Raw genomic sequence first — 13,590 nt, forward strand, 5'->3', positions numbered from 1 at the left:
TTTCAAATGTTTGTAAAATGGGAACTACTGCCAGACATAAAGATATTTTAAATGAAAAGAAAACAAAACAAGAATTGAATGAACAAGGGTTAGAAATGCATTGGTATTTGTATACGCAAATACAATCAAGGTATGAAAAAGTTATCAAAGTCGAAGGGATTAACAAGGAGTCGACAGAATTGGATAAAATATTAACAGGAACAGAAGATAAGATGATTAAAAGATTAATGTCAGGTGGTGCTCCATTCAAAATCCAAGAAAGACACTCTTAGACTCCATTAATGTAGAGAAAAGAACTTTTACTGGAATTCAAGTGGTAGCATCAAAGTAATTCTAGATCTGAGGAATTACGCACGAAAAACACATATACAAAGTGATGGCAACATTCCCACCCACAATAGTTCAAACTGTCCATCCAATCAAAGATGTGCATAATGTCATGTGGGACATCTTCAGGTGGTGATGCAGACATCTGACCATTGACCTTGGCTTATTTTGATAAAGATCTGCAGTTGCGCAGTAAGCAAGCGAGCAAAAACAATAACATTTCCCCCCCAAGTTATACAGTTCATTCTCTAAAACTTCCAGCACATTTCCCACACCCACAAAGCCCAATTATTTCCCCCTCTCCCCATTACTATGGCAGCTGAAAGATGCAAGAGAAAGGAAAGGATTCTTGAAGGCTGACAATTATGTTGCTATTTAATAGGTGTTAAATTAGAAGAAGAACAAGTTAAAGAAACAATGATAGCATGGGCAATTTTTTTTTTGATAAATGGCAGAAGTTATGGAATAGAAACTACAAATTAACAATATCGACAGCATATAAAGAGAACTTATATAAGATGTTCTATAAATGGCACTTAGCACTAGCAAAGCTAGCTAAAATGTTTAAAAATAAATCAGCCAAATGCTGGAAGTGTCATCAAACACCGGGAACATATCATATGTGGTGGACTTGTGCAGAAGCTAAAAGATATTGGACAAAAAACCACACATGGCTGGAAAAAATTATAAAACAACACATAGACTTGAAACCTGAAATATTTTTATTAGGAATGGTACCTGAAGGTTACAGTAAGAAAAAACATATTTAATCATACATGTATTAACAGCAGTTAGAATTGTATTTGCTCAGAATTGGAAAAGTGGTAAGATAACAACAGAGGGAAAAGTAATTGAAAAAATATTTGAATATGCAGAAATCAATAGATTAACATTGGTAATTAGAGAAAAAAAAGAAATGGAATATTATATGGTATGGGCTATATGTGTGTGTGTGTATGTGTGTATAAAAGAAAATTACTGTACTGATAGACAGCCCAAAATCTCTTATATAATTTTTTTCCAATGAGCCACTGGGTATATCAGTATACTTATCCAGAATCAAGTTGATAACTGATTCCCTAATGTTTCTATAGGAGCCCTTGAAGAAATACTCTGGATTCCTGTCCCCCTCCCCATGACCATGTTACTTAGATGAAGACTGGTGTTACAACCACCTTCTGAAGTCTTTCACTTTCCTTTTCAAGCATAGGTACAATTTTTTGCAGCAGAATTCTTCCCTTACTTTACTTTTTCTTCATTTTTACCTAATCTAGATATGCCAAGAAGAAATACAGCCAAGCAATTTAGAAATATATATTTTAGCAAAACATGTAAAACATTTTTGTTAGTTCCTTCATTGCTGCTTCTTTTATTGTTCACATAGAATAAACTCTGCTTACTTTTGAGTTCAGTGCTGAAATGAAAGCAGGGATGCTAAAAACACTTTCATTTTCAGATGAACTATTTAACTATTTAGTCCAACAAATAGGGACAGTTTAACAAAAGCCACTCATTAGTGTGATTAGCAGGAAAATTGCTAGATTGCAGAAAAATTGCATGCAACAATAAATTGAAATTTTGGCAAAGATTGAATGTTCCCAAAAGTGAAATCTTTGTAATAAATTCTAAATGTAAAAATATAGATATTTATGATTTGTATCCAAGTAAATATAATATTGCTTCTAATAATAGGATGTAGCTTATAACCAATTAAAGTGCAGCAAATATCTAATTTCTTCTAATCCATTGCCATTACTTTTTCTGTTAAATGTGTATACATATGTATATGGCTCATCATAAATATCTATATATGTTTAAGCAAACAAAGATGCACACTCAAAACTCCAGGGATCAATGGATTATATTGATTAAACCTTCCCTGAGATGAATCTATTAAACAATCATGAACTGGCATACATAGAGCAACTGCTCTCTGCACCTCTTGTCAAACCACTTTCCCACAGCCACTGCAGACAATGCTGCACAATTTTCTTGCTTCCCTCCATCAGGTTGGGTGGTGATCTCTGTTTCCCAATTCTTATAGCTAATGCTGCTGCTTGTCATGTCCACCCATTTGCCCTCCACTGCCAGGTCATTGATGCCAAGCCAAATTTCCACCTCATTCCCCAGAGTCTTCCTCACATAATCATAGACAGCATCATTTTCGTCACCTGTCTGTGGTGTACTAAGGGTGCCACCCTGGGAAATGCAATCTTCATTGGCCTCATGATAGGACTTAGCATGGGAAAAAGCCAGGATACATTTTAGGTTGATCTTTGTACCTTTCAGACAAACTAATAAGAAATAAGAAAAAAAGAAGGGAAAAACAAGGTATTATAAAAAAGGAATGCCACACGTGACGACTTTTAACCCATCTTTTTATAATCTTAATATTCCTGCCTCCTATTTTCCTCACAACTGCTAGCTGTCTTCATGCTGCTGGGTCAAGAAGCAAATACTGAAGGACTGTTCCATAATAAAAAATTGCATGCCTAGTTTTTTTTCAGGGAAAGTCTGAAAGATAATCATTGGCAAACATTCAAGTGTATAATTGCAGGCAGTAATTTTGCTTGCAAGGAGTTTAAAGTACCTGGCACAGGGAGAGGAATAGATGAAATGTTTAGCAACCTAGATAGTTGGTTATCTAATGTTTGCCATTTTGTTTCAGCAAGAACACTACCCATTTCCCTGCCAACTAGATGGTGATAGCATATGTCCAGTAGATAGGTGCTTTAGACCAGGGGTGTCAAACCCGATTTATATTGAAGGCCACATCAGGGTTGTGTTTGACTTCAGAGGGCTAGGGGTGGTGGTAGGGTGTGGCTGAGGTGGCCATGGTTGGGGTGGGTGTGACCATGGTGGGTATGATCATGGTGGGCGTTTGACACAGGTTCAAGATGCATTTTTCCTCTTTGCATTCAAACAGCTATTCCAGACTCCCTTTGTCTGGAATTTATTTTCTGGCACAAATTCTATTATGTAGAGATTAAAGACATGTAGAGTCCCCAGCTGCTATGGGGCTTGACTCTTTTGTATAGGAGCAGAGCATAAATGAACTGACAATTTTTCTAGATATCTCTAAAAACTGTCTGTCCAACAGTCTATCAATATTTGTTACTATCTCTGACACAGCCCTAGAGGAAGACTTAATATTAGTAACAATTTACAAAATTGATATACCACCCAATTCTCAATGACTCTGGGTGGCTCAAAACAATAAAAAATACAAATCAATCAAAAAACAAAAAGAGACAGATGTCAAAAACATCTGGCTCTTCATCCAGGTCTTTGATGAGAGAGACTGAGCCCCCTCATATCACTGAGTTTGTCAACTTTTATCTTAATCTTTTACCTTGATTTATTTATATTTTTTTATTGTTGTGAGCCACCCAGGGTCATTGAAAACAGTCATCCAGATCTTGGCGGGTACCTAGTTCTAGTTGGCAAATGCTGCTAAAAATGAAGTGAATAAGGTGCTGCCTCCTGAAGTAGCCAAAGTTTGCTAGCCAAAATGGGCAGCAGAGATTGATTTATCTTCTAATGAGCTTCTATTTAGAAAATTATTTGAATACCTTGCTGTATTGGGGCCTAATCAATTTTGACACAACTGTATTTATGTCATTATGTTGCTGCCAAATGATTTAGACACCATATTGGAGGAGAAAAAAGAACAAATGTTAAATGAATCAAATGTGAAACATTAGATCAGTTTCAAGAGGTTTGCATACAATACTTATCTCAGTAGTTCAAAGCTTAGCATCTGGTTCTCCTTATCTGGATTTAGAAGCTATGCAGAGTTAAGCCTAGTTAATATTTCGGTGGAAATATGGGGGGGGGGAAATAACCCAATCTTGGATGGTATCTAGTTCTGTTAGCAGTTGCTGCTAATGAGAAGATGAAGGTTCTGCCTTCTGCAGCACTCTGCCAGCCAAAACGGGCCATCGGGCCCCCCCGAGTGGCTTGTTTTGGCCAGCAGGCACCACGGGTCAGTCCTTTTATATTTCCAGCCCAGCCCCGCGGTCCAGATCTAAGCAGCCCATGGGCTGATCCAGCCCACGGGCCTTGAGTTTGGCACCCCTGCTTTAGACAGTTGTGTTGCATTTCTCTCTTGAACCATTTCTGCAGATGATCACTCAGGGTTTTTTTTTCTGTCCTTTGACTCAGCAGACTTCGTTCATGTTTTCCCTTTTTCCGTTGCTTTGAATAACCAATTAATGCTATGTGAAAAAAGTCTCAGCAACTTTTGCTGTTGGCAGCAAGTCATTTGCTTATTCAAGTTTTTATGACTGACAATTAAGTGATTTGTGGCCTTTAACTGAGACCAGAGAATAATCTAAGTAAAAAAGGACAGTTCTGAATATCAAGTTCTGAGTTCATATCAACATATTGTGGATTTCCTAGAAATTTCATACATGTTGCATAAGCAATGAGGTTGTAGTAACAGAGGGAAAGGGGATGATTATGTATGGTATGTGTATGGTAAGATAGGGAGCGTACTTGAAATTTGCTTGTTTTTGTGTAATTTTTTGCTCTGAGAATTTTCATCTGGTGTGAGATCATTTATTATAATTTTAACCTTTTGGGGAAGAAAAAGTTATAGTAATTTGGTGTTTGTTATTATGACCCCTCTTTTTGTTTCACTCAGTTTCTTTGCCAATTATTTGCCTCTGAACTTCCTAGTTTATTTTATGTGAAATGGGTGCTGAAGTTGAAAACTGAGTTCAAGAATGTTTCAACATTTTGGAACCCACAAACTATCTCTGCTTTATGCTGAATTTTTGAACAAACACTTATGGGTTTTTTCTCTCTAATTAGCTCTAAACAATGCATCAGCCATTTTCAGAAAACATCCATGAATCCACTCTATATAGCAAATATGCCCACTAGTCCAAAAATTTGGGGCCTCCTGGAATAAAATCTGTTTTTTAATTTGTTCCACAATCAATTTTCTGGTCTAAAAAAGTTACAACGGATGGATTTTATACCTGTTTGAAGTGCTTGCTTTTCCTTTAGTAAGGCCACCTCTTGAGAAAGATTCTCTAGTAGCTCTTTAAGGTCTTCAATCATTCTGAGGGTTACAGCATCTATTAAGATAAAGGATAACATCAGTTTGCAAACCTAATAACTACACATTCAAACTGATGAGTAGAATAAGAACTTTCCCCTGTATTGATGATGTAACCTCAAGTGAAAGGAAACAATTATGTGTACTTGTCCTAAATTTGTATACTCATATGTTTTATAAAGCTATCAACTGAAAATATTCCATACCTCAGGAAAACAAAACACAAAATATAACCTTCATTTTACTGCATAGTTTTTTTTAAAGAATGAGCTAAAAACAGCAATCCTAGTTTCTTGCATATGTTCTCTACTCCTTATAACTTTATTTTATCAAAATAATTTACATTTCCCATATGACCACTCCCATTTGGTTTTAATTGTATATTATGCACCATATACAATTATGTAATTTTCTTCTTTCCATTTATGGCACTGTATAACTATAAAACTCAAGATTTTTATGCAAATCAAACCTTGTTTACATGACTTTACTTCTTGTTACCACAAGTTTTAAATCACAATATAACTCCCTTGGGTTTCAAATTACATCTAATCTACTAATGCATAACAGCTAAAGTGGGGTTTACTGTTACATAACTCACAATCTCACAATGAGGGAGAAGTTGGTAGTCTCTAATTAACTAGACTTTCAGGAAACTTCAGCTTCTAATTAACCTTTAAATACTCTAAACAGAATACATATATAGTAACTTAATTGTTTCCAATGGAAGATCAACATCCATAAATAAAAGCTTGTCCACCACAGTGATCTGGAATTTTCTTAGGCATCTTTCTTCATTATGGGCTTGTAGAAGAGTGACTTTTGAAAGAGTATATATAAAAGACAGTTTGGAAATACATTAAATATCCTCAAACCTGACTATTTTGTTTAATGTTATCGTAATAAAGTGATACGGTCAACTAATTTCTGTCTCATGTTGTATTTGAGGTTCAGCATTTACTATGAGAATTAAAAGTACCTTACGAATTAAAAAGAAAGCATATGAGAAGAGTATCAATGCTGATGATTCTTTAGGCACTGGTCAAATTCAGTTTAATAAGCTAGTTATAGTCATTACAATATCAGTCTTGTTTTAAATTGTGTTCTTGTCTCTATATGTAGAACTATTCTAGCATTCTAGTATTTCAGTTTAATTAATGTAATTGCTAATTATTGAATGGTCAGGAAAGTATTCATGAACATCTCCTCTAGAGGTCTGTTGTTCAGTGTACCTCTGCACCAACTCACTATAAATGAATACACTTCTCCCTCAAGTCTTACATGCCATTCCTGATTAATCAAGTAAAGATCTATAAACAAAATAAGCAAACTGTTAGATTGCAGGTGGAGTGAAGACGCAGGACGCTTGGATTATAAAAATACTGTTTATTTGCTTCCATACAGGACTGAGGAACTCTAGCCATGGCAGCTCCTTTTAAAGGGAGCTGTCTGCGACTTCAGCCATTGACAGACATTTGCTTTTCCCGCTTCTGCGTTTCAGCCAATCACAGGTTAGTATGCAAATATCTAACACTCTTCCCCACTGGTTCAGAACCCACCTATCCAGGACTCCCTAATGAATGTAGTCCTGTAAATAAGAGGGGCTTTTATGGGTGTGACCTGACCTGCACAGCTCAGTCACCTCTGGGTTCATGGTCTGTTCGGATGGATCTATCATCTCTGGATTCTACTGTTGGAACCTCCTTGAAGACTTCAGTGGGTGCAGCCATCTTGTTTCCACTAGAGGCCGCACTTGCACTCCTTGACCCGGATTGTTCCTCCCTGGCTTCGCTGGCCCCTCGCTGGACTGCAGCTAAGTGATCTTGTTTTTTATTCAGGTTTGGTGTTAGTTGTGGAGGGCTTGCCTCGTTAGTTGTCAGGGCCTGGTCTATTTATGTTCTTTTGAGTTGCATGTTTTCCCTTTCCCCCTTGGGGGTCTGGGAGTTCTGGCTTTCCCCTTGACTGTCTACTCCGGAGTTGATCGATATGTCTCCTCCAGATCCTCCCCTCATTTGTTTCAATCTGGTTTGAACAGGAGGCTGTTATTTGTGTTATTTTGGTGGGTACCCATAGGGGTTCACCTATTTGGTTTCTGGTGTATACCAGGTCTCATGTATGGAATAACTTGCACTTACTTGATGAGTCTAATGGGGTGTCTATATTGTATTGGGTATGCAGTCTATCCAGTTGTGACCATAGCTTCCTCCCCATTAGTAGTTCAGCGGGACTTTTATTTGTTGTCGTGCTGGGTGTGATGTGTTGTATGCTCAATAGTTTGTCAATCTTGGCCTGAGTGTCCCCTGGCCCCATTCTTGCTAATGTCTCTTTCATAGATCTAATCATTCATTCGGCTTGACCATTCATTGAGGGATATCCCGTTGTGGATAGGGCATATCGTATTCCATGGGTTGCTAGGAATCCCTCAAATTGTGTGGGAGTGAACTGTGGCCTATTATCTGATACCACCACATCTGGCAGCCCATGTGTTGTGAACAGTTTCCATAAAACTCTAATAACTGTTTTGGCTGTGGTGGATTTCATAAGGCTGACCTCTAACCATTTGGAATACAGGTCTACAACTATTAAAAACTTGTGCCCTTGCAGTGGTCCTGCAAAATCTATATGTAGCCTAGACCATGGAGCCCTTGGTGTTTCCCACTTATGTATGGGTGCAGTGGGGAGGGTGCTGACTGGGACTCTTGGCAGGCTGTGTATGTTGCCACCCAGGTGCTTATGTCCTTGTCCATCTCCAGCCACCATACATAACTCCTTGCCAAAGACTTCATTTCTACAATCACTGGGTGTCCCGCATGTAGCATTTCTAATACCCCTTCCCTTAATTTCTCTGGAATAACCACCCAATCTCCCTATAAGAAACAATCCTTCATTCCTGACAGTTTGCGTTGGCAGTTTTTGAACAGGTTGAATTTGTCTGCCGTTTCTGTCTCTGGCCATCCCCTCCACACCCAGTTCAAAATCTGCGCCAGGGTTTTGTCCTTCGCACTAGCTCTTGCAATGTCCGGTGCTGTCACTGGCACTGTTGCAAGAGTCTCTATTAGTAGCATGGACGTGGATGGTGCTGGGTCTTCTAGGTCTGGCAGGGGGCATCAGCTGAGTGCGTTGGTGTGGTCGATTTTCTTTCTGGGTCTGTATATTAGTTCATAGTTATATGCTGCAAGGAATTCCGTCCATCTGGTCATCCTTGGTGACAGGATGTTTGGTGTCACCCAGTCTCCTGTGATAATCCCCAGTAAGGGCTTGTGATCTGTGACCAGGGTGAATCTCCTTCCGTACACATATCTATGGAAACATTTAATCCCTGTCGTGGCAGCCAACGCTTCCTTGTCAGGTTGGCTGTAGTTGGTTTGGATAATGTCTTTGAATAAAAGGCTATGGGAGATTCTTTTCCATCCAGAAGTGTGTGGTTGAGTATTGCACCTACTATGAATGATGATGCGTTGCAAGTTAACATCAATGGAAGGGTCTCACTGTTTTGGATTAATACACTGTCTGATGTTAAAAGTCTTTTGATCTCTTTAAAAGCTGCTTCTTCCTTATGCCCCCATACCCAGGCTGCTTTTTTGTCAAGCAGTCTGTGTAATGATTCTGCGATCGTCACATTCTGCAGTAGAAATATATTATAAAAATTAAGAAATCCCAGGAATGCCTGCAGATCAGTTTTATTTTTTGGTGTGGGTGCTTCTTTGATTGCTTTTAACTTTCCCTCAGTGGGGTGTATGCCGGAACTGTCAATCCAGTACCCCAAAAACTCCACCTTTTTTGCTGCTAGCTGACACTTCTCCTTTTTTACTTTCAGCCCCACCTTATGGAAGTGGCTCAGAACTGCCCTTAATCGTTTCTGTAATTGGTCTGTGTCCTTGGCTGATATCAGGACATTGTCAAAATAGGGCACCACGCCCTCTAATCCTTGCAGGAGGTGCTCCATTAGGCTCTGAAAGAGCTTACTCCAAACTGAAAGAGCTTACTCCAAACTGTAACCATTTGCATTTGAATGCCCCCCTATGTGTGACTATTGTTTGGGCTTCCACCGTTTCTTCATCTACTGGTAATTGTTGGTAGGCTTGGTGAGGTCAAGCTTGGCAAATATTCTTCCTCACCCCAGGGAATGTAAAAGGTGTTGTACCACCGGGACGGGGTATGCGCTTTGCTGTAATGCGCAGTTCAAGGTGACCTTATAGTCAGCACAGATGAGCACCGACCCATCTGGCTTAACTGGGGTGGCTATTGGGATCTCCCATTTGGCGTGGTTGGTTGGTTCCAAGATCCCCTGGGCAATGAGCTTATCCAAATGCTCATCAATCTTGGGCCACAGAGCAAATGGGACCTGCTTCAGACAGGGGCAATGCTGGGGTCTAAGTTAAATGAAATAAGGGTCCCCAAGCACTTGCCTAATTGTCCATTGAAGACGTCTCAGAATTCTTCAATGAGGCTGTCTTCCCACTCTGCTTCGGTGATGCAATTTATTCCTGTGACCTCTATCCCCAATGGTTGGAACCATTCAAGCCCCAGCAGGCTGGGTCTGTCCCAGTCTACTACGATCAATGGTAGGTTTCTGGAGAAATTCTTGAATTTTATTTGGAACTTGCCAACCCCAATGATAGGAATATGATTCCCTTGGTAGTCCTTTAGGATTAGTTCTGCAGTTTGAGTTTGGCTTTGGTTATGTTAGGGATTAATTTCTGAATGATCGCCCAGGAAACCATGTATAGTTATGACTCAGAGTCTAGCTCCATTTAACAGGACTTCCCTTCGATGTTTATTTTTATGTGTACCTTTCATGCATTGGTTGTGCTGGAATGGCCCACAGTCATCGTCTGGTGCGTTTCTCCTCTCTCAGCTGCTGGCTCTTCGCTCCTTCTGTTCTGGCTGTAGTTATTTCTCAGGCTTCCAGTATGGCTTGCCCTGGTTCATGGTGGTGAATTTGGAGGCTTCTGGCATTGGCTGATTGGCTGGGATGCCCTGTAGGCTCTTGCTATATGTCACTTTCAGTTGCATCTCTGGTAGATCACGTCCTAGAACTGGCATTCTGACCGTGGGTGGTTTCCTCGCATCTGGCACACCAGAAGTTTTTTCTTCCTTTCTCTTGGTTCTTTGGGGTTCTCTCTGGCTGTAGTTGGTGGATTTCTTCGTTCTTCTCTGAATCCGGTTCTGATTTGACATCTTCGTGGTGTATGGAGGCCATTTCTTTTGGTGGTTGCTGCCTGTTCATCATTTTTATTGCCATGGCAGTTTATTGTGAGGCTTCAGTGGTGGAGGCTTCCTCCAGAGCTTCTTTTCAGATTATTTTTGGCTTACCAAGTAATCAGCTCAGGAGGTTTAGATTTCGGAGTCCCAGGACCAGGCGATCCCTCATTGCCTTGTCCACATTCAGGAATTCACAAGCGGCGGCGATTTCTCGTAGCTTGGCCATGAAATCACTGATGGTTTCTCCTTCTTTCTGTTCCCATCTGTAGAATTCATGTCATCGCACTAGGGACAATCCTTGCGGAGTGTAGTGTGCCCTCAGGATTCATTCCAGGTCTGGCCAGGCCATTGTCTTAATTTCATTGGATGTCGATAGTGCTTTGGCCATTTTGAATACCATGGGCCCTCAGTGTGTTAAGAAGATGGCTCATTTCCTCTGTTCCGAAATATTGAGATTGTTCGCTTCCAGGAACATTTGGAAATGGTCTATGTAGGAATCGCAGTCTTCCCCTGCCAGGTTGAAAGGTGCTGGGGAGATATTTGATTCTGACATCTTGCTGGCCAGTTTGTTGAGTAATGGTCAGTGATGCCACATGGTCACTGGATGAGCTGGTCCTTTGTTGCTTCAGGATCACACCCTCGTCACCAGTGTTATATCGCGGGCGGAGTGAAGATGCTGGATGCTCGTATCAGTAATACTGTTTATTGGCTTCTGTACAGGACTGAGAAATTCTAGCCATGGCAACTCCTTTTAAAGGGATCTGTCCAGTTTCAGCCATTGACAGATGTTTGCTTTTCCTGCTTCTGTGGTCCAGCCAATCACAGGTTAGTATGCAAATATCTAACACAAACTACAGCCCTAGAATCTATTTCTGACACTCTGGAAACTCATCCAAATACACCACCAAATTCCAGTGCTCAATCACCTAATATAGTAGCTTCGCTTTTGGATGTATTGAAGAGTGGGATATGCAAAACTGAAGAAGTTTTGCTATGCCCTATCCATTCCATTCTCAAATCACTTGCAACACACTTCAAAGTGAACCATGTTTCTATACCAGGTATTTTTGATACCATATCCCATCTAATTAAGATTTTAAAATCTTAATGTAAACACCTCTTCTAACAATAATTTTCTTTACTTAAAAACAGTTTAACTGATTTTCTGTCTAAGATTTCATTTCCACTCAGGATTGCCAAAAATGGTCAACATGTGATCATGTCAATTTGGGATACAACTGAATTCTCCAATGAACAAAAGGTTGGAACTATATTATTTATTTTATTGTTTGGGAAAAGAGCTTTAGAAATCGCATTTAAATTTTATAGTCCATTAGGAAGTATTCAATCGTGTTCATATACCTACTTGTCAATAAATCCCAAGAATTTTAGTTTCCTCAAATCAATAAAAAATATATTTTAGCCATGCAAAAATTCTCTAAGCAACATCCACATTACTAACATTATACAACATATCCAAGTTATATAGAAAAAAACAAAGAAGTTAACTAGCCTCATTTGAGAAACAAAGAAAATAATGTATTTTTAAGTTACTAAAAACTCTTTGGAATTTCCTAAAAGTTAAAAATTAGAATACAATATGGTTTATGTTTTTGGCTTTCTTTACTTAATAAAACAGAATAGGAAAAAAAAACTAAAATAGTGAAGAGAAAAGAATAAGAAAGCAATATAACCATCTTATGTGCATATATACTGTATAAAAAATAATATATGACCGTTTCATTAAAGGATCTTCTTAAAATCTCACTAAGCCTAACATTCTTTATCCACAGCTAAAATAGTGTAAGAGTAATGTTTATTTATTGCACATTTATATTATTGCAATCCAATCAAATTATCTATTTGCTTGCATTACAGCAACCATGTTAATCTGTAATCTAATCTGTAAAAATTATCAGACTGTAAACAATAGACATGTGGTATGCATCACTCCTCAGGAACAAGCACTGCAGACACAGATCTTATTCTTTTGCTACATCAAATACATTAAATAGGTCTTTGCTTGATTGCATTAAAGACAGATTTGCATATGGAAGAATCTGAATTTCATTTATTTTCAAGCAGATATAATAAATCATTTTTATTCTACCCAATAACCATAGTTCAGTATATTGTAACTTGATTACAATTAGCTGCAATTTTAATCTATATTTGCTACAATACACGCGTGCGCACACACAACTAAATGTTGCAAAACAAAAAGATCACAATGTAACAGACACTTCTTGGCTTCTTACCTTTTCTTGATTCTGGCTTTTTCTTGGTTCTGGTGTTCTGTTGAGCTGTTATCTGTGTCACACAAAGAACACAGACCAGAACACAAATTCCTCGGAATGGCATTTTGCTGCTGTTGCCCTCAAAGAGATTGGAACAAAACTGGATTTGGTCTGCCTAGAGTCAAGCTTTTTAACATGGCGTTAACTAAAATGTCTGGCCAAGAATCAGTTCCAATTTCTTCTGTAATGTTCCAATGATTAGAGGTTATTTTGCAGATTTCTGGTAGGGATCCAATTCTCAAAGCATTCCAACTAAGCAGGAAGGGATGTATATGTGGAAACAGGATGCTTCTTTACTTTGCTGGGCTTTTTTAAAATTTGCAAATTAAAACCAAGACTGACAAGATTTATTTCCACTATTTCACAGTCCCAATACAGTGCCTCTGCCGATCTTTTAACCAGCCATTGTAGCTGGTTTTTTATGAACAAATCAACATACATTTATTTTGTATTAAAATTTATGACTCAATTTCCCTGTTCAGTAGAGGCATTCAGGCTAGCAAAATTCAGTGAACAACTGAAATGAAAACAAAGTTAAAAATGAAATAATCAAGCATAAATAATTTAAAACAAGTTCCACAGTCCTCTGGCATCTTAAGGCTGTTCTTCATTACCATGTTAATTTGGATTCTTCTCCTCCTTGAATTGACAGAAGCTATGTGTAAGGACCAACCTCTTCCCCCCTTCAAAACAAGT

At 38.7% G+C, this 13,590-nt stretch overlaps 1 protein-coding gene across 1 annotated transcript; it reads right to left on the reverse strand.

Moving 5' to 3' along the window:
* Positions 1–1,026: 1,026 nt before the first annotated feature.
* Positions 1,027–13,280, reverse strand: CLEC3B (C-type lectin domain family 3 member B). The gene is made up of 3 exons (XM_026678476.2): positions 12,856–13,280; positions 5,313–5,411; positions 1,027–2,621 (listed from the first exon to the last, which is right to left on the reverse strand). Exons 1-3 carry the CDS (start codon positions 12,956–12,958, stop codon positions 2,221–2,223), a joined length of 603 nt encoding a protein of 200 aa, XP_026534261.1. The 5' UTR covers positions 12,959–13,280; the 3' UTR covers positions 1,027–2,220.
* Between the last annotated feature and the right edge of the window lie 310 nt (positions 13,281–13,590).

The sequence above is a fragment of the Notechis scutatus genome, chromosome Z (genome assembly GCF_049901735.1).
Source record: "Notechis scutatus isolate UNSWTSFEM ecotype Mainland chromosome Z, rNotScu1.2, whole genome shotgun sequence".
NCBI lineage: Eukaryota > Metazoa > Chordata > Lepidosauria > Squamata > Elapidae > Notechis > Notechis scutatus.